Source organism: Styela clava, chromosome 1, assembly GCF_964204865.1.
Source record: "Styela clava chromosome 1, kaStyClav1.hap1.2, whole genome shotgun sequence".
Lineage (NCBI taxonomy): Eukaryota > Metazoa > Chordata > Ascidiacea > Stolidobranchia > Styelidae > Styela > Styela clava.
The window spans coordinates 32,196,819-32,222,242 of record NC_135250.1 but is presented as its reverse complement, the minus strand read 5'-3'; the positions used below and the strand labels follow the sequence as shown (position 1 = coordinate 32,222,242).

Sequence of the window (25,424 nt, the reverse complement as noted above, 5' to 3'; positions counted from 1 at the left end):
CCAGAAGTATGTGCACCAATATGGCGGACACCGTGACGTAGTATGTGTACCTGGTTAGGGTTACGCCATAATTTTGTTCCAATTTTCCTTATTTTACTCATATTACGGGATCGAGACTAGCTAATTGACTCCCACAGTATTTGTACCTGAAATTATGGCCCAACCCCAAACTGCTACATATACTACGTTCCGGTATCCACCACCTTGGTGCACATACTTCTGGAGTACCAATTTAATTGTGTTTAACGTAACTCATGGTTGCGTCTTCTTGTGCCAAAATAAGAATTTTACTACGGTAGGCGATCTGTGGACCTAAAAATAAGATATAAACTGCCTAATGTATTTAGTTTTCATTCAGATTTTTGCAATCCTGCCAACTCATTATCGCTGTTAGAAAAATCTTAAGATTTGATGAAAAATCTTGTGGAGTAGCCTAAAATTTTATTTTCACTTGTTAAAAATAAGGACTTTTTAAATGAATAATGAATTCTCTGTAATTCTGTAAGTAATCCATTACCGATACGAGCATGTTTAAAATGTCTCGCTATAATAATTTAATGGTCTTCAATAGGGCCCGACCGATACTGCCTTTTTAAACCGATATCGATAGTTTTCTAAAACTAGGCCGAAGAGCTGATAGCGATGTTTTCTCACATAAAAAGATGGCTACAAGTAACAAGCAACACTCTGATAATTTTCTTTGCAAAAGAAATGAAATCTATACCAGAATGTTCAACTCGTGCAATGACGACGAAAAATTACATAAAAAATTTAGAGGTTTTTAAAATTGGGTTTCGAAAACTGTTAGTGTTGACAGTTGAAAATTGCACATACTCTCAATACTTCATTTACTCAATTCCTATGAATTCGGTTTCAATAAGGCATGCAAAGCCTGTAGGTGCTAATTAATTCCATTATCATTAGTCTTAACTCTGGAGGTTTTTTGTGTAATTTTCAGAAAAATGATTAACAACCATTAATAAGATTGAACTGTTGCCCAAGAACTTTTAAATTGCATTTAAGAAGGTATCGAATTCGGAGCTAGGGATGACATTATTATTAGATGATCGTATTGCTACTGTTGCCATCAAAAGAGTGCAATCATTTGTCATAGTAATAGACATATAATACGAAGTATTGCCATCATAGGAAAATACAAATTTCATCGAAAGCATATATTGCCATCATGAGGATTCCCCACAGCTCAACAGCTCCAAATATATTCTATTTATAGAACTAGCATTTTCAGCCGAAACTAAATTGCCTTTTTTCCCCTTTTGTACTCTTTCAAAAACGTCATTATCGGTAATAACCTTCCAGTTATGGCCATACATGAAATCGATAATTAGACGGCAACTGCAACGGCAAAATTTGTGGAAAACAAGGCCGATATATTGGACGGCCGATATATCGTTCAGGCCCTAGTCTTCAATTTAACCTGCAGTTACGTCGACAAAATAAAAATAATAGGCGGTTAGCAAAATGCAAGTTTTCCTAAAATTTCAAAAGGGGAAGTTTCCACCCTGACCGGCCATGGCTGCACCACGGGGCGGCGAAATGCTAAAGACAAATAAAGGTGTGAATTTGTGGCGCAAATTTTTTAATTGAAAAGTGGCCGAATACAATACTAGAAATAAAAACCGAAAACAATTTAAGTTTTGTTGTAGTGAACAATCCTATTTCATAAAACACAGGTTCACAGAATTCAAACATATGCAATCCTATGACTATTGACTATATACTATATATCTCTGTATATTATGATAATTTATTTTCGACAGCATTATTCAACTTGTAATTTATTGAATTCAAACCTTTTTCAGGGAACCATGCAAGAAAATTCATCAATTACTTCAACAACAGGACCTGGGAGCAAACCGAAGTTAACATCACAGAAAATTACAAAGAAGCAAAACTGAATGAACCAGACTTTGAGGTGAATCCTCAAATAAGAAAAGTACCAGGCTTCTACCGTGGAGAAATGGCCCCCAAAGTTACGGAATTTAAAGTTGAGATGGAATTTACCGTTATAAAAAGTGACATTGGTGAACCTATTTCTCTGGATGTGCTTGTGGGACATTTGAGCAACAAAAAATACAGATACATCGCCATACTGGGTCAGGCGGGCAGTGGGAAGTCGACAATCATGAAACGTCTTGCTCGAAGTCTTCTAGTTGCCAACAAATTAGTCGAACAAGCTCAAATAAGTGAAGGATTAAGAATTCGGCTATTCGGTAGTACAGGACGTCGCTTCAAGTTTATTCATCACTTGAATATCAAAGATATCCCGTTTTTACAAGGAAACAAAGCAGAAGAAGCCATAAGTCCGTGCGAATTACTTTTTGGAAAATTAGCTTTTGGACTCGCAACACAAGATGTGGGAGAAGGTTACGAATGGCTGCAAGAAAATCAATCAATGTGTATTCTTTTCCTTGACGGCCTGGATCAGGCAACTTGGAATCTCCTTGGAAAGTACAATAAGATGAAGTATACCGATAAATCGAGCACAGCAACAATTATGTGGAATCTCATAACAGGCAATCTCTTTCCCAGAATGACGATCGTGATTTCTTCCCGTGAGCACAGAATAGCACCCCTTCCTTTAGAATTGAGGCCTCAATTCATAACTGCCCTTGCTGGTTTCACTCGAGACGAAATCGAGAGGTTGTTCATTGCAGTTGTCGGGGACGACGGTGAAAAAGCTTGGGAAAAATTAACAAGACAGTCACCCGCACTCATTCCATTATCATCTGTTCCACTTTTTCTAATATTCAATGCAATCGTTTGTAAGTTCAACCCAGAGAAACTACCAGGTACTATGACAGAGGTAATGCTGCGAATCCTTCACATCTTCATGCGATCCGATCACACACATGAAAGGAAACGGATTGAAGAAATACTTCCAAACTTGATGGAAATGTCCTTCGAAGGCACAAAAAAGAAACGAGTCATTTTCACGACTAATGATCTCACAAAATTTCAACTTCAATCCGATGAGGTTCGTGACATTATCATCAAGGTACCTGGGAAAAACATGTTCAACCAACATCTCATGGAGGGAGACCATCTGATGTTCTTCAGCCATCAAGTCCTTCAAGAAGTTTTATCCGCTCTATATATTTCAAACATGGATTCTACTACGTTTCGCACATTTATCGAAATTGAGTTCCGAGATGATCATTGGGCAGTTGTTCGCCATCTATTGGGTGGAATTATTCTGAATCCTGATATTGAAAGCAATCTCGTAACAAACTTTTCTCCTGGTACGTTAAATGTATTGTTATGTCTTTTATACCATATTTGAATTTGTTCGACATCTAGACTTTCATGGCTTTGAAAAAAGTAGACAAGACTGATTTATTGGATAATCCCAAAGCATATGAATCAAGATGGCGGACACCGGAACATAGTATGTGTACCAAGTTAGGGCTAGGCCATAATTAAATTTCAATTTTACTTATTTTAGTTCTATTACGAGTTCGGGGACTAGCCAAGTGACTTCACTAGTATTTGTACCTGAAATCATGGCCTAACTCTAACCTGGTACACATACTACGTTCCAGTGTCTGCCATCTTGGTTCACATACTTTAGGGATACCAATTATTGTGTATTGAACTGGCGGAGAATCAGACCTGTAGTTATGCCATTTGTACTGCTCTACGACTATGGCCAACTTAGTATTCCGTTTGCCCCAAATAAGTCCCACAGTATTGAAACTCCCATCTTTTACATCAGCTTAAAGATCATGTTAGCCTTTCTCAAACTAAAAATATTTTTACTTAACAGATGCCAGACAAGATGAGAAGAAAAAAATTCTGAGAGAATTTCTATCATCTCAGTCACATGAAGAAATGGAATCATATCAGAAGTTGGAGCTGTATGGAACATTATATGAAGCTAACGACACCGATCTTATTCAATCCTGCATCAGGGAGATTGATTTTGAGAACGAATCCTTCACTACAGCAGGAATGCATGTAATGTCATCAGATATACAACGCTGCAACCACCTAACCTGGGTTCGTCTAATCAACTGCAATCTCAATGCTGAACTGGTTCATATCCTGAAGTCAAATTTAGAAGATTCCTGTTTGAAGGTAAACTTAATATTGGAAGTTGATAAAAGTATTTCTATTCAAGATTATTAATTGTTCCAACTCGTATCATAGAGATCCGTCCAGCTCAGGTGGTTCTATTTTCTACCTCAGTGGTTCCCAACCTTTTCTTGAGTACCTCCCTTCGTCCATTTTGGAACTCGTAATTCCTCCCTGCCTATGTATAAAAACTACTTTATTTATTCAATCTTCAATGGATCCTCTTATAGTGTCATGTCCTATAGCGTTTGTCCGTTTTGTGGCCCATTAACTTTCAGTTCTGTGGCCAATTAACTTTCAGTTTCGTCGCCCAATAACTTTCAGTTTTGTGGCCCATTAACTTTCAGTTTTGTGGCCCATTAACTTTCAGTTTTATGGCCCAATAATTTTCAGTTTGTGGCCCGATAACTTTCAGTTTTGTGGCCCATTAACTTTCAGTTTGTGGCCCGATAACTTTCCGTTTTGTGGCCAATTAACTTTCATTTTCATGGCCCAATAACTTTCAGTTTTGTGGCCCATTAACTTTCAGTTTTATGGCCCATTACCTTTCAGTTTTGTGGCCCATTACCTTTCAGTTTGTGGCCCAATAACTTTCCGTTTTGTGGCCCATTACCTTTCAGTTTCGTGGCCCAATAACTTTCCGTTTTGTGGCCCATTAAATTTCAGTTTTGCCACCCATTAACTTTCAGTTTTATGGCTCATTAACTTTCATTTTCGTGGCCTATTAACTTTCCGTTTTGTGGCTCATTAACTTTCAGTTTTGCCACCCATTAACTTTCAGTTTGTGGCCCAAAAACTTTCCGTTTTGTGGCCCATTAAATTTCAGTTTTGCCACCCATTAACTTTCAGTTTTGTGGCTCATTAACTTTCAGTTTTGTGGCCCATTAACTTTCCGCTTTGTGGCCCATTAACTTTCCGTTTTGTGGCTCATTAATTTTCCGTTTTGTGGCCAATTGACTTTCAGTTTCGTGGCTCAATAACTTTCAGTTTTGTGGCCCAATAACTTTCTGTTTTGTAGCCCATTAACTTTCAGTTTTATGGCCCATTATTAACTTTCCGTTTTGTGGCCCATTAACTTTCAGTTTTGTGGCCCATTAACTTTCAGTTTTGTGGCCCATTAACTTTCAGTTTTGTGGCCCGATAACTTTCAGTTTTGTGTCCCATTAACTTTCAGTTTTGTGGCCAATTAACTTTCATTTTCGTGGCCCAATAACTTTCCGTTTTGTGGCCCATTAACTTTCAGTTTTATGGCCCATTATTAACTTTCCATTTTGTGACCCATTAACTTTCCGTTTTGTGGCCCATTAACTTTCCGTTTTGTGGCCCATTAACTTTCAGTTTTATGGCTCATTAACTTTCATTTTCGTGGCCTATTAACTTTCCGTTTTGTGGCTCATTAACTTTCAGTTTTGCCACCCATTAACTTTCAGTTTGTGGCCCAAAAACTTTCCGTTTTGTGGCCCATTAAATTTCAGTTTTGCCACCCATTAACTTTCAGTTTTGTGGCTCATTAACTTTCAGTTTTGTGGCCCATTAACTTTCCGTTTTGTGGCCCATTAACTTTCCGTTTTGTGGCTCATTAATTTTCCGTTTTGTGGCCAATTGACTTTCAGTTTCGTGGCTCATTAACTTTCATTTTCGTGGCCTATTAACTTTCCGTTTTGTGGCTCATTAACTTTCAGTTTTGTGGCTCATTAACTTTCAGTTTTGTGGCCCATTAACTTTCAGTTTGTGGCCCAAAAACTTTCCGTTTTGTGGCCCATTAAATTTCAGTTTTGCCACCCATTAACTTTCAGTTTTGCCGCCCATTAACTTTCAGTTTTGTGGCTCATTAACTTTCAGTTTTGTGGCCCATTAACTTTCCGTTTTGTGGCCCATTAACTTTCCGTTTTGTGGCTCATTAATTTTCCGTTTTGTGGCCAATTGACTTTCAGTTTCGTGGCTCAATAACTTTCAGTTTTGTGGCCCAATAACTTTCTGTTTTGTAGCCCATTAACTTTCAGTTTTATGGCCCATTATTAACTTTCCGTTTTGTGGCCCATTAACTTTCAGTTTTGTGGCCCATTAACTTTCAGTTTTGTGGCCCATTAACTTTCAGTTTTGTGGCCCGATAACTTTCAGTTTTGTGTCCCATTAACTTTCAGTTTTGTGGCCAATTAACTTTCATTTTCGTGGCCCAATAACTTTCCGTTTTGTGGCCCATTAACTTTCAGTTTTATGGCCCATTATTAACTTTCCATTTTGTGACCCATTAACTTTCCGTTTTGTGGCCCATTAACTTTCAGTTTTGTGGCCCATTATTAACTTTCCATTTTGTGACCCATTAACTTTCCATTTTGTGGCCCGATAACTTTCAGTTTTGTGGCCCATTAACTTTCAGTTTGTGGCCCAATCAATACCTTTCAGTTTTGTGGCCCATTAACTTTCAGTTTTGTGGCTCATTAACTTTCAGTTTTGTGGCCCATTAACTTTCAGTTTTGTGGCTCATTAACTTTCAGTTTTGTGGCCCATTAACTTTCAGTTTTGTGGCCCAATAACTTTCAGTTTTGTGACCCATTAACTTTCAGTTTTGTGGTCCATTAACTTTCATTTTCGTGGCCCATTAACTTTCAGTTTTGTGGCACATTAACTTTCAGTTTTGTGGCCATTAACTTTCCGTTTTGTGGCCCATTGACTTTCCGTTTTGTGGCCAATTGACTTTCCGTTTTGTGGCTCATTAACTTTCGATTATCAATTTGTCACTTTAAATCACTGTGAAATTCGCCACCCGCTGTTGTAAGACAGTGTTTTTCAACTTTTTTCGAGCCAAGGCACACTTTATTCATTGAGAGAATACTGCGGCACACCACCAGCTGGAAATGTGGGGAAAAGACCTGATGTTCACAATATAAGTGTTAAATTATTAATATGAGCTTTCTTGAAGAAACATTGAAGAAAGATGTTGAATTGGACATCATAAAAACAAACAAAGCGGCAAATCGCCACCCTTCTGGTATAGAACAGTACTACATGATTACTCTGCCGGGCGCTACACCGCATGAACATACAAATTGGAAATTTTCCCACGGCACCCCTGACGATAGTTTGCGGCACACCGGTTGAAAACACTGTTTTAAGAGATGGGTTGACTTACATGGCCTCCGAAATATTATGCAAAATTCCTTGGAAAATCCGCCCCTGTTTCATAAGCTAGCTTCACCTATTTTCTTATTTATATTCAAATATCTCAGAGCTTATGCAAAGACATGTCATTTTTAAATGTGGGCTTGCCTTAGTTCAAATCGGTTAGAAAATATCATATAGTGCAGTGGTTCTCAACCTTTTTCAGTTCGCGGACCGGTAAAATTTCAAAACAAATTTCGCGGACCGGCGGACCTTCAAAATTAACCAAAAATGTCATGAACACAAAACATAATCAAAAGAATGCAATTTCGGCAAAAGTAGGCGGTGCAAAAAAATTCAATTTAATGAGAAATTTGCTGCTGTCTTTTTGATATTATTTTTTTCGTTGGCTTTGCGGGTTTCATTGCGTCGTTTGAGAGAAATTTAGCGCAGACTTGGCACATGGGAAGAGGTACTTTTTCGCTGCGTTCGCTACTTCGGAGTTGAAGTAGCAGTCTCTTTATCTGTCCTGTCAACACCACTAACTTGGTTTTCACCGCTGGGTTTCTTTTGAAAGAACGGGATAACACTTTGTTGATTTTTTGTCTCTATTTTACTATCAAACCTCTCTGGATTATAGGTAATTATTACTGTAAATTACGGAACGTGCGAACTGCGAGGTTCTCAATTAGGTGCCGTACTGTGTGCAGGGATTCGTTCAAAAAGAATTGTTTTAAAAGTAGTATGTGCACCAAGATGGTGGACACCGGACGTGGTATGTGTATCAGGTTAGGGTTAGGCCATAATTTTATTCCAATTTCTCCTATTTTTATTTTATTATGAGTTCGGGACTAGCCAAGTGACTCCGGTAGTATTTGTACCTGAAATTATAGCCTAACCCTAACCTGGTGGACATACCACGTTCTGGTGTCCGCCATCTTGGTTCTCATACTTCGGAATTCCGATATTTTTTGTATTAATTAAATAGGTTAAAGAAAATTGGATGCAAAAACATCTTATCTTATTCTTATTTGCAATAAATCCTTCGAAACGCAACAAATATCGATGAAGGCCCATACACGCCTTTTCAAGCTTTAGTTCAATGCGTCCGCAAAAGTGGTTGGCGCAGGAAGATGCAACCGATAAGCCATTACGTGAACGACTCTACGACAAGAACCACCCTGCGAAAATTGAAATAAGACCGAATAAATGAGTTTGTATAACTTTGAAAAACTCCATCACTTTAACATTAAGAACAAAGTATGCTAAGTATACATTAAGATTAACCGAATAGTTTTAACCGTAATAATGCCTTTATTTTATGAGAAAAATGTCAATACAGAAACTCAAATCCCTATTATGGGTTGATAACAGATTAGTTTTGACATCATTGCATCAGAGGGGTCTTACAATTAGCATAGCCTGTTTATCGTTTAAATCAGGTTGCCGCCGATGTAACTATATTCTTCATTATCGTACCGCACCTTGTTATGCTGAAGGCTGCCTTTGATTGAATAAGTTTCATGATCAAAACGTCTCTCTGGTATTTCGGATATATATTCATGTTATGTTTATGTGCGTCGCTGGTAAAAACCATTTCCCAGAAAACTGGCGGGCCAATCGGGACGAAACTTGGCATGTAGCGGGAGGTAGTTACCAAACAAACACAGAAAATTTTTGGGAGCGATCGGGCCAAAGGAAGTGGGCCAAAACGGGATTTTAGGGGTCCAAGGCTGCTGATTGGTCAATCGACTGTCCATCAAGTCACGCAAGAGTGAGTTTGGGGTTTAGAGGCTGTTTAGCTCTGTTTCCGGGGTCAGAAAGCGTTTGCCCGAGTATTGGGAATTTTTCCAAGTATAATTGGGGGTGGGGGCAGTGCCACCACCCCCCCAGTGGTGAGAAAACGTGTGGAAAGCCACGCCCACTTAGGTAATATGGTTTTTGGGCTATTAGAAGCACTTGGAATTGGTTTTTGGGCAAAGTGATGCATAAATCTCAAAGGGACTAATATATAGAATATTTCACCACCTGAATCTTGGGACTTCCCCCTCCCAATCGCCCTCCAGTGGCGTAAGCAGGTTGCGCACATAGGATGCAAAGGGTATTTCAATAAAAAATACAGAAAAAACACGGTAAAACGAAACACCGTGTTTACGACGAAAAGTGGCTCCCATTCGAAATTATTTGAAAATCAGCCGAAAAGGTATTCGGATACTTTGCTATTCGAATAAATTCGAATATTCGATTCGTTTTAAACAACCCTGGGTAGAGGACTTCTCACCAAGTCCGATTGTTAGACGAATACCGATACTACGAATCAATAAGAGTTAAAAAAATCATAAAACTAACGGACATGCCGTCAATACTTCGTATTTTGCAATTCGCTTATAATATATATATTAATATTGGAAAAATATTTGGCGGACCGACATCAAGGTTGCCGCGGACCGGCGGTTGAGAACCACTGATGTAGTGACAAATTTTTTAGTATTGAATACCATGTACTTTCAGCATTTATAAATAGCACTCTCTCTAATGCTGCAAACCTAGTATAAAATATTCGCATCTCATGGCCGAGTGCGACCTTTTCCATATATTACAATTACGCTAATAGGAACACATGTAAACCAAACACAACGAGGATAATTATCGAAAAACATGAATATAAAAAGTAAATGATGATATGATAGTGGTTCCCAAATAATTTGGAATGTGTCGCGAAATATCGATCCATTTGATAAATAATTTTTATTCGACCTCGTGAAACGCTGAAATCCTTGAAATGAATGTTGAACGAGTAGCGCATACATAAATAGCGCAGTATACCCCTTGATACTAAGTTGTGAAATACAAAAAATAGGTATGAAAAAACATTAAATTATCATTAATGTGAGAGCGCCAAAAACACACAGTCCATACTGAGGCAACTTCAATTTATGTGGCCGCACTTGGTAGGGCGCGTTAATTAATGGTGTAAAATAAATTTAACGTCTATCAATTATAATCAAGCATGTCAGCGTGTTTATTTTCTGCGACAAGACTCGTAAAATAACACTTTCAGACAAATTCATTTCTACTGCAAAATCTTAATTTTCAGTTATTATTGTTATACAAACCACGTGTGGCAACTTTGGAATCATTGTCAACCAAAATACCATCAGACACTCGACTAAACGTGTGTCGAGCTTGAACGATAGGAACGGATTCAACAGCGACTTGAATTCTGGAAAATGAGTATTTTATTGGGAATGCAAATTGCAAAATAAGTGTAGCAAAACGCATTTTTTCTGTGATATAACTTTGTATTTTCGGAAACGGGGTCTCGTAAAAAGTAAAATTTCATCTGAATTAATCGCGAAATTGTTTTATTTTAAATGTAACAGAATGCATCTTTCGCGATATAACTTTGTATTTTCGAAACAGGGTGTCGTGAAAATAGAAATTTGATATGAATTAACCGTAAATATTGTTTTATTTATTTTAAATGTCACAAAATTCATCTTTCGCGATATAACTTTGTATTTTCAAAATGGGGCGTCGAGAATTGTCTAACGTCTGGTACACATCATTTCCCGGGAGAACTCTGAGCCCGCGGAACGTCATTTAATTTAATATAGAGAATGTTTCACCTATTCCAAAAATTCAAGAATGTTGCAATCGGAAAATCGCCAGGGCATCGCCAAGTCGGTAAAAGTACTTGTACCTAACTTATTTGTCAACTTCATATTCGCACGAAAATATTTGTCAACTTCGAATTTTTGCCCCTCAGAATCGAAAAAAGTGCGATTTCGCAGTCCCTAAAAAAACTGTTCCCAATAAATGCGCTAATAGTGAACACTTCAAAGTTTATAGGGTTTTTGCTTTTGCTAGCGATTTCAATTATTTTCTTTACATTTTCACCATGTTAAACATTCTTACATTTCTTATTTATTTCAGTTGGATGAACTAGATGTCAGTTACAATGAGGATCTTGAACCTGCTGGTTGGGCCGAAGTTGGATTAGTTGTAACACAATGTCATGTGAAGGTGTTCACGGCTTGGGGTTGCAAACTGACAGCAGAAGGAATGAAAGTGTTCAAGGAAAACACTCTCGATGCAAAGGTAAGATGAAACATAAAAAGAGCATAAAAAGTAATTGGTTGAATCATGACCTACTGGGGACTCAAATGGAAATGAGGGCTAATACTTCCATTTTGTTCTGCTTCAGAATGTTTAAAAGAATTAATTAGTATAAGGCAGGGGTGCACAACCTTTTTGCTATTGGCGGCCACATAGCATTAATTTGTATTCAAAACGACCTCCAGGAGGTTGCCTAAGGCACGCAATTTTTTTTTTGCTTTTATGACGTTATAACCGCGTATTTGACCCATGCGAGGTGCAGTCTGCCCAATTATGAAGTATACTCGTGCTTAAAATGTAAAAATGACGTAACAATTGATCTAGAACGAAAAAAAAAAAACATAGTGTTGAACATTACAATCAAGTTCGGCGGGCCATATTATATTTTACGTGGGCTGTAATTGGCCCGCAGGCTGCGGTTTGGCAACCAATGGATCTTTATGGCAACCCCGCAAAACTCAACACACGATGGAGTCTGGCTAAAATTCTCATTATTAAAGTTTTACTTTCGTTTATTGAACATTTTTAATTAAAGCAAACAAAAAAAAATTCCTTAATAATTGCGGGCATTGGTACATCCAACTATCCAAGTATTTATTTTATTTCATTTGCCATCTTCTGATGATGCCGACGGGTTCCACTCCAATATGCGACAATATAAGAGTTACTGCCATGTTATCATATTGAGTCACTGCGGATATTTTACGGAACTCTTCAATGGTTTTCCTTTTGAAGAAACGCTCTTAAGAAGGTTGCCAAAATGCTTATAATTACAATTATCCGTTAAGGTTTCTACCAATTTTAAAACCATTTCGCAACGTGACGAAGTTCACTTTTATTTCCATCGCCACCCTGGTACACAGAATAATCATAGAAAATATCACTGATCCCTGCTTATCCCCATATTTGGAACCCCAGGGATAAGCCTTACTCTTTATATATTGTCTGATACATTGACCTTTTTTCAAATTTTTTGGGTTTTGCTTTTGCTGGAGATTTCAATTGTTGTGTTCGCATTTCCAATATGTTAAATAATCTTGAAGTTTTCATTCATTGCAGTTGAATAAGCTGGTTGTCAGTGGCAACAAATATCTTGGCACTGCTGGTTTAGCAGAAGTTGGATGTTTTGCAATGTCAGGCATAATTAAAATTGAAAAATCCATGAAAGAACTGGATGTGGGGGGGGGATATACATTTTCAAATCGCAATCTGTTTGCTCAGAACAAGGCTCTGTACATCCAGCGATTGTAGTATGCACGAGTCCATCAGTTGAATCATGACCTACTGAGGACTCAAATGGACTTGGTTTCAATGCTTTGATTGGTTGGCCTGGCACATTTGAAATTTGATTCCAATTGCTTTCATTCAAGACTCGACTTGAAGATTTGTGTATTGGTACCTACTAGAGATGTATCAGGTATCTGCAATATCGGCCATTTTATCGGTATCAGCAAAATGAGGGCTAATACCTTTTTGAACTGATCCAGAAGGTTCAGAAAAATTAGTTGGTATAAGGCAGGGGTGCACAATCTTTTTGCTATTGGCGGCCACATAGCATTAATTTGTATTCAAATGGCCTCCAGGGGGTTGATGAGCGCACCTAAGGCACACAAATTTTTGCTTTTATGACGTCATAACCGCGTATTTGACCCATGCGAGGTGCAGTCTGCCCAATTATGAAGTATGTATGACTACTTGAAAGTATAATATTCGCATTTTTAACGGATTTTTCTCCTTCGGTGGACCTATTCTTGAGCAGATATATTGCAACAAGTTGCATAATGGTTGCACAATTTGGAAAAAAATCGAAAGTCTGGGAGGGGGAGGGGCGGTCGCCCCCATTTGCTTGTCCCCAAAAGTATAATAAAATATCAAATATTTTAATGAATTCATTCTATAAAAGTTTGCAAAGCATTGTAGCAATTTAATGACGACATGAAGTAATGTTTAAAAGTTTTAGGCAGTTTAATATAGGCTAGTGCTGTAATAAACAAAATCTGGTTGCTAACAGCAAGCTTAATTAGACCGAATTTGAAATGGTATTTTTCACTGATAAGTTGGCCAATCGACAGATTCACTATCAGGCTTGTCATACAAATCAGAGTCAGAATCAAATAAAACTGCTACAATTTCCTCGGCTGTAAGCTGCGGATGCCTTGCTAGGCTAGCTTGCTACGTTGCTAGGCTGCCGAAACGCTTGAGCAATCTTAACCGTGAAGAAAAATCCCCAACAGCAAATACGCCATTCAGATTGTGATGCATCGTGTTGTCTGACTTTTTTGCGGTGCTTCTGTTTTGCTTCAATATACGTCAGCATAGCCGCCAAATCCTATATTTTGAACTTTTTTATTTTTGTTTATAGGATTTTGTATGTGGACGGCCTCATTATTTTTTCAGGCGGCCGCATTTTTTATATTAATTTAGAAAGATATGAAAAAAATATCAATCGAATACTATTTTCCAATGTCTAAAATACAAAATATGGCGCTACAGAAGCACAAAAAATCCTTCGCATGTCACTCAATGTAATAGTTTAACAACACATTGGTTCCGAAAGTTGATCGACCGAGAAGCAAAAGTAGAAAGATATTTTGGGGCGGGGCAGGGGAGTGCCTGCAACGAGTCTATACCAGTAGAATTGAACCGTTATGATATGCTCGTGCTTAAAATGTAAAAATGACGAAACAATTGATCTAGAACGAAAAACATAGTGTTGAACATTACAATTAGGTTTGGCGGGCCATTCTGAATTGTTACGCGGGCTAATGGGGTTTGGAAACCACTGGTTTAACAAGATAGCTAAACATCTTTATGACATCATACAACCCTGCAAAACCCAACACACGATGGAGTCTGGCTAAAATTCTTATTATTAAGATTTTACTTCCATTTATTGAACATTTTTAATCAAAGCAAACATAAAAATTCTTTATTAATTGCAGGCATTGGTACATCCAACTATCCAAGTATTTATTTTCTTTTATTTGCCATCTTTTGATGGTGCCGACGGGTTCCACTCCAATATGCGACAATAAAAGAGTTACTGTCCTGTTATCATACCGAGTCACTGCGGATATTTTACCGAGATCTTCAATGGTAGAATCATAAGCACTTCTTCTTCTTCAAGTCTTCTTCTTCTCATCGGTCATCTTCATGTTTCCAATTGGTTTTTTTTGCACCGTACTATATTTTGAATTTTTTTATTTTTGTTTATAGGATTTTGTATGTGGACAGCCGTATTATTTTTTCACAACGGCCACAGGTTGTGCAACGTTGGTATAGGGCAGGCCTGCCCAACCTTTTCCGTCTTGCGGGCCACTTTCAAGTGTTGAAATTCGTTGCGGACCAAAAACGTTTGTACCAAACATTAATACCAGCTGGGTCCCGATTTCGGTGTAGGTAATTTACATAATACATAAAATTTATTAACATCAAATCAAGTTAATAATTGCTTTCTGGTTACTGAGCAGGGCTGGCAAATTATTCGAATATCAAGTTGAATATTAGAATAGCAGTTTACTATTCGAATATCTGGTAACACGGGGCATGGACATGGAACTTTTTTGACATTCACACGAAAACACACACATCACGTCAAAATTAAGTGTTATATTTGCGATATAGTGTTTTTATTCATTCATTTTTAGTAGCTATGATACTGCCTCAATGTTTAAATAAGCATAATAATGTGCGCCAATGTCGCAGGAATATCAAGTTTTAGTGGGCCGTTTTGTAAAATTTGAAACACCAATACAAATATTGAATGAAGAACATTACAAAGATTTCTGGACGAATAGCCTATATGCTGATTCGTGGCCAATATGCAGCAATGCAATTAAGTCAATTTCATCAGAATTATTGACGGATACGCAGTGACGATATTTCCGAAATCTTATTTAACCCAAACATTTGATAAAAAAAAATACAAACATAAAAGGACAACGAGTCCAGGGACCAGTACCAAAGATATTGTTGACTTTTTATTTTACGTTGGAGATAAAGACGATCAAAGCAGACACGTAAGAAATCAATCAGAATGAAATTAATTTGCAAATTTAGGCTCAAAATTTATTCCTATAAGTGCGCTCAGCGTTCTTCTTCAGTGATCGGTTCGTCAAACAGATCTGCGAGAAATAAAAAAAAGATCAAAAAGATCTGCCAGAAATAAAAAAAAATTACATCGATGTCTACCAGGGTGCAAGACTTGACACATACAAAATAATAAAAACCAGCATTTGAATACAGATTGATGGCAGGAATAATCACACGGAAATCAGAAACATACTTAACCCTATAAATTGATTAATAACATAGTAAAAACATAAAAAGTCTGCTTACAAACTTTATAGGGCGGGCCGCAAAAAACAGTCCGGCAGGCCGTGGGTTGGGCAGCCTTGGTATAAGGAGTTGAAATTTTTTTTTTGCTCGGTGGGAAAATGTTTGCGGTATATGCTTTGTTAACTCTGAGCCAGGACCACCTGCGTCGGTTGCTAACTCACATGAACAGCAAAAGCTTTCACATTTGTGTTAGTCCTTCCATCTAACAGACAACTTGATCATTTTCCCATCATGTAAATAGTCTTAATGAAGTTCTTATTTAATTCAGTTGGATAAACTAGATGTCAGTGGCAATGAGGATCTTGGACCTGCTGTTTGGGCTGAAGTTGGATTAGTTGTTACACAATGTCAGGTAAAGGCATTCAAGGCTGTGGATTGCAATCTGACAGCAGAAGGAATGAAAGCATTCAAGGAAAACACTCGCAATGCAAAGGTGAGTTGAAATCTTTGAGAGTAAAAAGTAACCAGCATAAATGCGTAATTATAAATCTACAGAAATTGGAGTTGTTAGGGCAGTGGTTCTTACCATCGGTACGTGGGGGCTTAGTTATTGCAATAGTTAACTTTTGAGTTGGCTAAAATATGCCGACAACGGTTTCTCTTTATTTTCAATACTTTATGTATTTGCTCAGTGGTCTTTAAAGGCACTACCAATCCTTGTTATCATATATCGCTTGCTACTGCTTACTTATAGTGAGATGGGCAGAGTTTTGCGATAATTCAGTGGTGGCGATAATTAAAGCCTCCCAGGTCTGACGGTGAACGAAGCGAATCTCTTCTGATTTTGCACGTAATTATTACATTGTTACTGCATATAATTGATACGTTGAAACTTTGCAAGAAATTCTAAAAATTTATTCAGGACCGCATAAAATACGGCCATAGAGGGTTTCTTGTGCCATTGTTTTAATTAAAGCTAGAAGTAACTGGTTAAAAATTCGGACAACTGTTTGTTGCTTGATTACTTAGAGATGGGTATTCGTTATCAAGAGAGCTCAAGAATGAATTGTGACAATGATTTTCTATAAATCTGGACTGTAAAGTTAAGGTTTCATCGGGTTCATCATATCAATCCCTCTGCAGTTGATCGACGCCCCAAACAAAATTAATTTATATTGCAATGATAAAGTCGTTGCTAACTTGGCACCCGTTCAAAATCCTGCTGTGCATCACCCGAAAAGGATCTCAACGACCCATGCTTTTGTTGTATGTCTCGTGACCACCTGCAAGGCTGCAATAAGTTCATATCTCGCTGGGTGTTATGGCTCTGGAATATTATACTGTTCCTGACAGTTTTCTGGTTTAAACAAAGAAAGAAATACTCATAACCTTTTATATGGATGGTAATATCAATGCAAAACGCAAAAAGCATGCATGCTGATTTTCAGGTTTGTGAATCTTGCGAGAATTGTGAATCTTGCTTTCACTATGAATCGGAACCGAAAAAGTAAAAGTGTGATTACTCGGCGCCAAGACGTCGCCAGGCCATCAATTCCGCACTTATCAAACACCAATATGACGGCGGAAGAGAGATTCATAATAAACCAACGTAACTTCGACTTATTAATCAAGAAAAGCATGCATGCTGATTTGTGGGTTTCTGAATCTTGCGAGATTTGACGGAGCGCCTTCGCGATGAATCGGAACCGAAATAGTCAAAAGCGTGATTACTCGGCGCCAAGACGTCGCAGGGCCATACCGCACCTATCAAACAGCGAATGACGGCGGCTTCCTCGGCTGTACGCTGCGGATGCCTTGCTAGGCTAACTTGCTACGTTGCTAGGCTGCCGAAACGTGTGAGCAATCTTAACCGTGAAGGGAAATCCCCAACAGCAAATACACCATCCAGATTGTGACGCATCGTTTTGTCTGACTTTTTTGCAGTGCTTCTGAATTGCTTCAATGTACTCCAGCATAGCCGCCAAATCCTATATTTTGAACTTTTTTATTTTTGTTTATAGGATTTTGTATGTGGACTGCCGCATTATTTTTTCACAACGGCCGAGGGCTGTGCACCGTTGGTATAAGGGGTTGAAATTTTTTTTTTGCTTGGTGGGAAAATGTTTGCGGTATATACCTTGTTAACTCTAATTGGGCCATGGCCACCCCATAGCTAGTGTTGCAGAAAACCAACTAGGTAATCATCGCATAAGGATTGGTTCAGCTTCAAACAAGACTATAAAATGAATTCTTATTGGAGAATCTCTGGCAGTAAAGCAATTTCTTCTTTATTGAAGTCATTTGAGCACTGCAAGTTTTAGCTTCCTGCTTTTAGTGGATATCTATTTAGACCACTTTATTCATTTCTCCCACAGCGTTCTGCTTGAGATTCTTTATTACTGGTTAATCAATTGCTTTGTTCAGGTTCTCACCATGTTAAACATTCTTACATTTCCTATTTATTTCAGTTGGATGAACTAGATGTCGGTTGCAACAGGGATCTTGGACCTGCTGGTTGGGCTGAAGTTGGATTAGTTGTTACACAATGTCAGGTGAAGGTATTCAAGGCTGAGTATTGCAATCTGACAGCAGAAGGAATGAAAGCATTCAAGGAAAACACTGGCAATGCAAAGGTGAGTTGAAATCTTTGAGAGTAAAAAGTAACCAGCATAAATGCGTAATTATAAATTGAAAAATCTACAGAAATTGGAGTTGTCAGGGCAGTACATCCAGCGGTCGTAGTATGCACGAGTCCATCAGTTGAATTTGAAAAAAAAAAAAGCTGTGCCCTACATGAATATTCCATTCAAGACTCGACTTGGATTTGGGAGATCAGTGTATTGGTACCTACTAGAGATCTATCTACAATATTGTCCATTTTTCAGTATCAAATAAAAGCTATTCATCAGCCAAACTAACTTGGCTACTTCCGCTACCAAAATTTTATATTAAGAAAAAAGCAATCAGATATTAGTGGATTTTTAAACCAAATATAATGCTACAGAGGCACAAAATCCTGCACAAGCCATTCAATGTATTTTTTTAACAGGATAAGTGAACATCTTCATGACGTCATACACTAAACAAAACATTCAGGGCTCGAAATGAGCATATGACATCTGAACGAGTTTGATTTACGCATTAATAGGAGTTAAACTCACAAAATAAATGAACATTAATGCCTTGCATTTTGCTATTAAGATATAACATTGGATTATAGCTGGCGAACCGGCAGGATGGTTGACGCAGACCGGCGGTTGATGCTTTTATCTATGAATATTCCATCATCTAGGACACTGGTTCCCAACCTTTCTAACCTGGCGGACCGGTAAAATTAAATAAAATGTACTCGCGACCGGCAAAAATTTAAATGAATGGAACAGAAAATACTAACATATCTTTGCGTAATGTCAGGCAATCACTACGCTTTGAGAAAAAAAGGTACACTTAAAAACATTTCACATGTGGAAAAACTATCAAATAGTGGCCGGCCAAAAATTGGAATGGTTGGAACATAAAATAATACCATATATTTGCGTAATACCATGCAGTGGGCACCCACTATGATTAAAAAAGGCCCACACCTCACATAAAAAAACATGTACATGCCAAAACATGTACACACACAATTAACTCCAGTGAGAATTTTGCTGTTTCGTTTCCAATACAGGATTGCAAACGAGGCATCAAAAAAAGGTTTCGCAACACAAAGCTCTTCAGCGGCTCACAGTCAATTTATTTGCTTCGTTTTAATTAAAGCTAGAAGTAACTGCGGACCGGCGGTCGGGAACCACTGCTCTAGGAGAGCTTTATAAACTTGCGTTGCTGTTTGTGATTTTAAAATGAAAAACTTAATATTTTCAGATAAAGCTCCTAAATCTGAGTCGGAATCAAGTCAGTGAACTCGGAGATGAAGGATTATCTGCAATCAGTGAAATTGTTCATCAATGTCAGGTCGAAACTTTGGAGATGTGGTTATGTGACTTCAACGATGATCAGTTGGAAAGATTCAAAGCATTGATCGCTGATACTGGGGTTGAGTTCATTGTCGACTAGAATCCACAAACAATGAATCGAATAATCCTTGAAGCCATTCATATGCATCTCTCTTCCATCCAAATGAACTGAGCAAATCCGGACTTTAATTTGTGTTCTACCCTACTTTCTCTTGTAAATCTTCTTCTCACAATTTCATTTTGGCATTGAAACATATTTTTCAACATATTTGCAGTCAAAGTGGGTTTATTTTTATTAACAAATCAAAGCACATCTCGTTAAAGCTTCCATTCAACAATGTGGATCTTCTACTCTGCTCTGTATCCCATCAGGATATGTATTTGCACAACTATTCATTGCTCACATTAACTTCTCTCAGACCTTTATCACATACTGAATATTTTGAGATAGAATAAATCCCAACTGAATTTACAGAAAAGTGTTTCGTTTCGATTAAAAATATTGTTCTATCGTATTCTCTGTCAACAGATTTTCAAATTGACGTCAACTTTTGGCATTCATCAGTAATACAGTTGATTGAGCTCCCATATAATGGTGCGATAATTTTATATCCGCTTATCTGTTATGCTTGTGAGCTTTTTCTATTCAATACTCGCATTCCGCATCATCCTTATCCTTCCTCGTATCTTGTATCATGAGTGAAATATCTTTTACTGTTTTTTTATATATCGCTTTTTCCATTCAGTGCTTATTAGCTACAATCCTGAAAAAATGTTAGTTTTTGAGCCTATGTAAGATGGGATAGGATTTACATATCGGGTAAGAGAAAAGCCGATAACAACCACGGCCTCTCATCCGTTTACCAGTTCATGCCGGGTATGGGATTATGTAGTCAGTTACTTGTTTTCGGAAGCATGGACTTGATGGTCGAGAAAACAGTAATTGAAAAATTGTTATGTGAATCACCCTACGGCGGCCAGGAGTCGAGCAATCCTCTCGTCTATAATTATCCCTGCATGGGATTCGCAGGTGCGTTGGCGAGCGTATTCTTACTGGTCTGAATGAGATTTTCCTCGTGCGTTTATTCAAATGTCCGGATTAAAGTTTCGTTTCCACGGAATCAGCTTAAACACACGTGGATCGTTCCAATTTTTCACAATTTCTCCGTCATCCAACGCGCATATTAATTATGAGAACCATTCGCATAAGCAACTATTCCTAAAAACAAGCCATTTTTAATCTGTAACTGGAGAAGCCTTCGGTAGTTTAGTGAACATATTTTTAAATATTAGACACAGTATAATGCACTTAAGCAGGATTGACGCAGCTCTTGCTCAATTAATTAAACTGACAGTTTTGATGACCGGTCATATCGGTACCCTGCGTTTTACAGCTCAGCAATTTTGCATGTTTGCTCTTGTGCAAGCCTATTCTATCAGCGGAGATTCTGGGCTCTTTCTGGCTTGCTTTTATCTTTTTCGTACTTAATTTCATGGTCATACGAGTAGATTCAATCAGTGACGCAGCCGGGAACCCCTTTTGGAAATTTTTGAAAAAAGGTCGCCAATAATTTTCCAGCAAGGCGATCTTGTTTGGCTATATATGGAATAAATACACGTTAACAAATTGAAACGATGTCATACACACTGAGAAGTAAAAAACCATAAATTTTGTTTTATGAGTCTTGCAACAAATAAAAATTGTACCTATATTACACATCGTTAATCGTAAGATAATTAAATAAAATATAAGGATCTTTTGTAGAAAGCCCCCGTCACTAATGCAAAAATTAAGGTTCGGGAAAACACCTTCGCCACGTTTTGAAATAACAAAATTATTAATTACCCCGTCAGGATTGAGAAGGGTTTGAATTTTCAGTGCAAACGGTATTCTTTACTCCAACCCTAACGGGACGGGTTTTTTCACAGATTCCAAAATACTCTCGCTTACCGTCAATAACAATACGGACATACTGAAGTTAATTTAACAACCTCTTGTGCATTGTAGGTTTCAAATTAGCCTTGTCTACCAGGTCAGGGCATAATATGATTCCTATTTTCCATATTTTAGCTCTATTACGAGTTCGGGGAATATCTGTGTTAGCCAAGTGAATATACCCCCTGCCCATCGGCTTCTAAAATTATGGCCTAATCCTTAAGTTGGTACTACGTTCGAGTGTCCGCCATCTTGGTACGCATACTTCAGGAGTACAGTAATTACTATGATGCCGATGGGAAATAACTTAACTGACCCTATCCCTCTCTCGAATCAGTTTTTTATTTTGCGTTTTCACAATCACAATAATTTAACTCTAGAATTATCAAAACCCGTTAGATTTAAATCTATATTTTCGCCGCCCACTTCAATTGTATAAACCAAGAGACAATTGCTCAAATTTATGACACAAAGGCCAAAACAAAGTAGTACGAGCACGCAATCTTTTACCGTAGTAGTATCTGTGAACAAACGATCCCGCGACACAAGAAATTATCTTTCAGGTGTTACAGTCACGACGGACTCTTAGACAATAATAGAGTTAAAAACGGAGCCATGACGCGCTTAGCCGAGTGATCGAAACGGAGATCCAATTCGTTGAAGCGACGATGCGAAAACAAAACTGAATAAATTAGGCTACTTACAAGAGTCGGTTCCCGAGTTCCCCCAGTATCCGTATTCCATTCTGTGACGTAAACTAATATATTTCTCAACCTATTACTGCAGCAACAAAGTTTACTTTTTCTACATTTCACGCAAATAAGACGGTTTCGTAGGGCTAAAATATTTCAACGCTTCCAAACAGGAACCAACTTTTTACAGCAAAAACGTAGACTAATGGGCGCCTGTGAAACATCAACCAATCACGTTCAATTACTTTAAGCGTCATAATACTAATTTTGTCGTCACAAACGTTTTTAACAACGCCAGTTATGTCGTCACGTGAATTAACATAAATTTGACAGTGACGAGAATGATTTTGCATTTCGCCCCAACGAAGCATGACAATTCTGATCTGTACGCAATGCTGTCGCTCGAATTATTTTAAAGAAAATCCCTAAACTGCTATGGAATCTCATGGAAAAATTGATTGGATATGATTTGGAATTAGATTAATCACCTTATATATCATCACAAGCCTGGAAAAGGTCGCGTTTCCAACCTTGTATAACGTTAGAACGAAAATTTTTGCGACAGCAGCGTTTTTTTTCTGTCGCGGGCCTCCTACAACAAAACTCATATTGTTTTCGGTTCTATTATTAGTATTTTAAATTGCCGCTTTCCAATCAAAAAATTTGCATCGTGGACTCACTCCTTTATTTGTTTTTAGCATCTCGCCGCCAATTAATGTAATATACCTCTCGTCGGATTCACAATCTGTGCGGGTATAAAAAAAAAAGTAATAATCAACGTTGTCGTGGCAAAAGATATTGTATATTATAACTTATGTTGAGGGAAATAAACACTGACGTGCAAACTGTGGCCCGCAATGAAAAATTGTGCGGCCCGCAGATAAGTGCCCATTTTGAATGAAGTTTTTAGTTATTAAATCTGGTTAGTGCAAGCAATTCTAATCTCTTTGCGTCGCGAAGACTATATCAATACCTGAGTGCTCCTGCCACATTAGCAAAACTAGCTAGCAAAATCGTGTTGGAAAATACACGATGTCATAAAAGCGTGTTTCTCGGTGTGCCAATAAATTTGAATAGCAGTTTTCTTTAGTACTTTATGCGTTTGAACTCAACATTTCTGCAAGGACCCCTAACAATGTCGTAAGATCAATAACAAAAACAAACGATTTTTGCAACTGCAGTAAAAACTCTACCTACAAAAATAGTTTGTTCCGGAAGCCCCATTCATAATAGAAGATTCCGCAAGCAGGGATGGCCAATTCGAATAAAGTATTCGAATGTGTTCAAATATCTCGTCATTCGAATATCGGAATTAGCGTTCATAAGAATATCGAATATTTGTGTGACGTCACACATTTTCGGCCGACGCCGCTTCCAAGACGTTTCCGCTGAATGAAAACATTCTCGATAGAAACTTGCGCGTGATTGTTTTCATCACTCATCAGCGTAACGTGTTATTTAGGCCGTAAACGTCTTTACGTTTGTGTTATTTATTTTAAAACGAAAATTTTTTACAAATTTGTTCCACGATAACGATGACAATTATTTTATTTTTGTACGCGCACGGAATTGTGAATCTGGTAAATACGTTCATCGGCGGCGAAGACAATGCAACTTTTTGATTGAAAAGCGGCAATTTAAAATACTGAAAATAAAACCGCAAACAATATAAGTTTTATTGAGGCCCGCGAAAATTTATAAAACGCTTTTTTTAGGCTGTGAAAATCGCAAAATTTCGTGGGCCTACCGTACACATTATGTTTGGTCGGGCGTTTAGAATCATATCGTCACGAATTGAGGGCGGGATTTGCCTGATTATTCATTGCTTTAAATTGCCGTCGAATATTTTCGTGTTAACATTATACAAGGTTTGAAACGCGGCATTTTCCCGGGTTGTGAGGATGTATATAATATAATTAATCTTAAAGTATATTCAATCAATTTTATTGTGATGAAATAAATTTTACTCTGAGATGTTACAGCAGATTTATGGATTTTTCGAACGGTTTTATCTAAAAATAATCAGAGTGTCAGCATTTCGATTGAGCGGAGTCACTGTTAACAAGTACATCTAAACATTTGCCGAATTCGCAAAATACGGATCAAAACAATATTTAATCGGGCAGTTTACCACACGTTTTTATTCCTATGATCGCGGATTGCAATGGTATATAAGAGTGGTGAGGATTTTATTTTGTCGACGCAACCGCAAGTTAAATTGAAGACAATTAAATTAATAAAGCAAGACAATTTAAATATGCCCGTATCGGTCACGAATTCATCACTTTGCACAACAGAAAAATATATATTCGTTGTTATATCATTTGTTGTAAAAGTCGACTCTTTTAACAGGTGGCATAATCGCGGCGATGAATATGTATTTTTAATTTACTGCTCAACTTTGTATGTATATTCATTGTATGAAATGAATTATACACTACACCTAACAGGATTTTATATCATTATTTGAGATTTTTCTAACGGCGATACCGAGTTGGCAAGATTGCAAAAATACGTAATAAAATTAAATACATCAGGCGGTTTATCTCGTACTTTTAGGTCACAGATCGCTGTGGACCGAATAGTAATGTTTTTTTTGACGTAAGAAGAAGCAACCGCGAGTTACGTTGGACACATTAAATTAATATATAAAGATATTTTAGAATCCGTAGTTGTCATGGATTGAATATTTTATGTAACAGGATGATCATTATACGCTGAAAAGACGGCTCTTTTAACGAGCGCGGGATCGCGGTGGGTGTTACGGGCGGCAATGGAAATTTCCGATTTTGAAAATCCTGGCTGCGCGGCTGGCAGTGGTGGTCATCTATTCTCTATTAATTTATTTCTAATTTGAACACAACAATATGTTACACATATTAACAATATGGTTCACATAAATTAATATACAAATATACTGGTAGGTAGTAGAATACTCTAAGCTTAAATATTAGAATTTTTAAAGGCATAATGGATTTTCGATTGTTGTTGCTTGTTTCAGTTGCCTGTATTGCCAATAAATTTGATTACTCACAGAAAATATACACAATTATCTGAATAAAAGTAGTATTTTTGTCAATAGACTTGACTGTTATCGTAATATCATGGTACCAATGATAGAAAGCGTCAGACAACTCCTTGGCTATCTTTTCATATGGTCATTTGTACAAAGTGAATAATGTTAATAAACTGACTGTGTCACAAGTTGCTATTATTTTTTATTGATAGCTATAAACTATCAATTAC

General features: G+C 37.5%; 1 protein-coding gene across 1 annotated transcript in view; it reads left to right on the top strand.

Moving 5' to 3' along the window:
- Positions 1-25,424, top strand: part of LOC120335211 (uncharacterized) — a 53,915-nt gene that overhangs the window by 8,424 nt on the left and 20,067 nt on the right. The window contains exons 11-15 of the mRNA XM_078113624.1: positions 1,824-3,263; positions 3,788-4,098; positions 11,134-11,298; positions 15,923-16,087; positions 18,063-18,227. Coding sequence (XP_077969750.1) covers positions 1,824-3,263; positions 3,788-4,098; positions 11,134-11,298; positions 15,923-16,087; positions 18,063-18,227 — 2,246 coding nt within the window. The remainder of the gene's footprint in view (positions 1-1,823; positions 3,264-3,787; positions 4,099-11,133; positions 11,299-15,922; positions 16,088-18,062; positions 18,228-25,424) is intronic.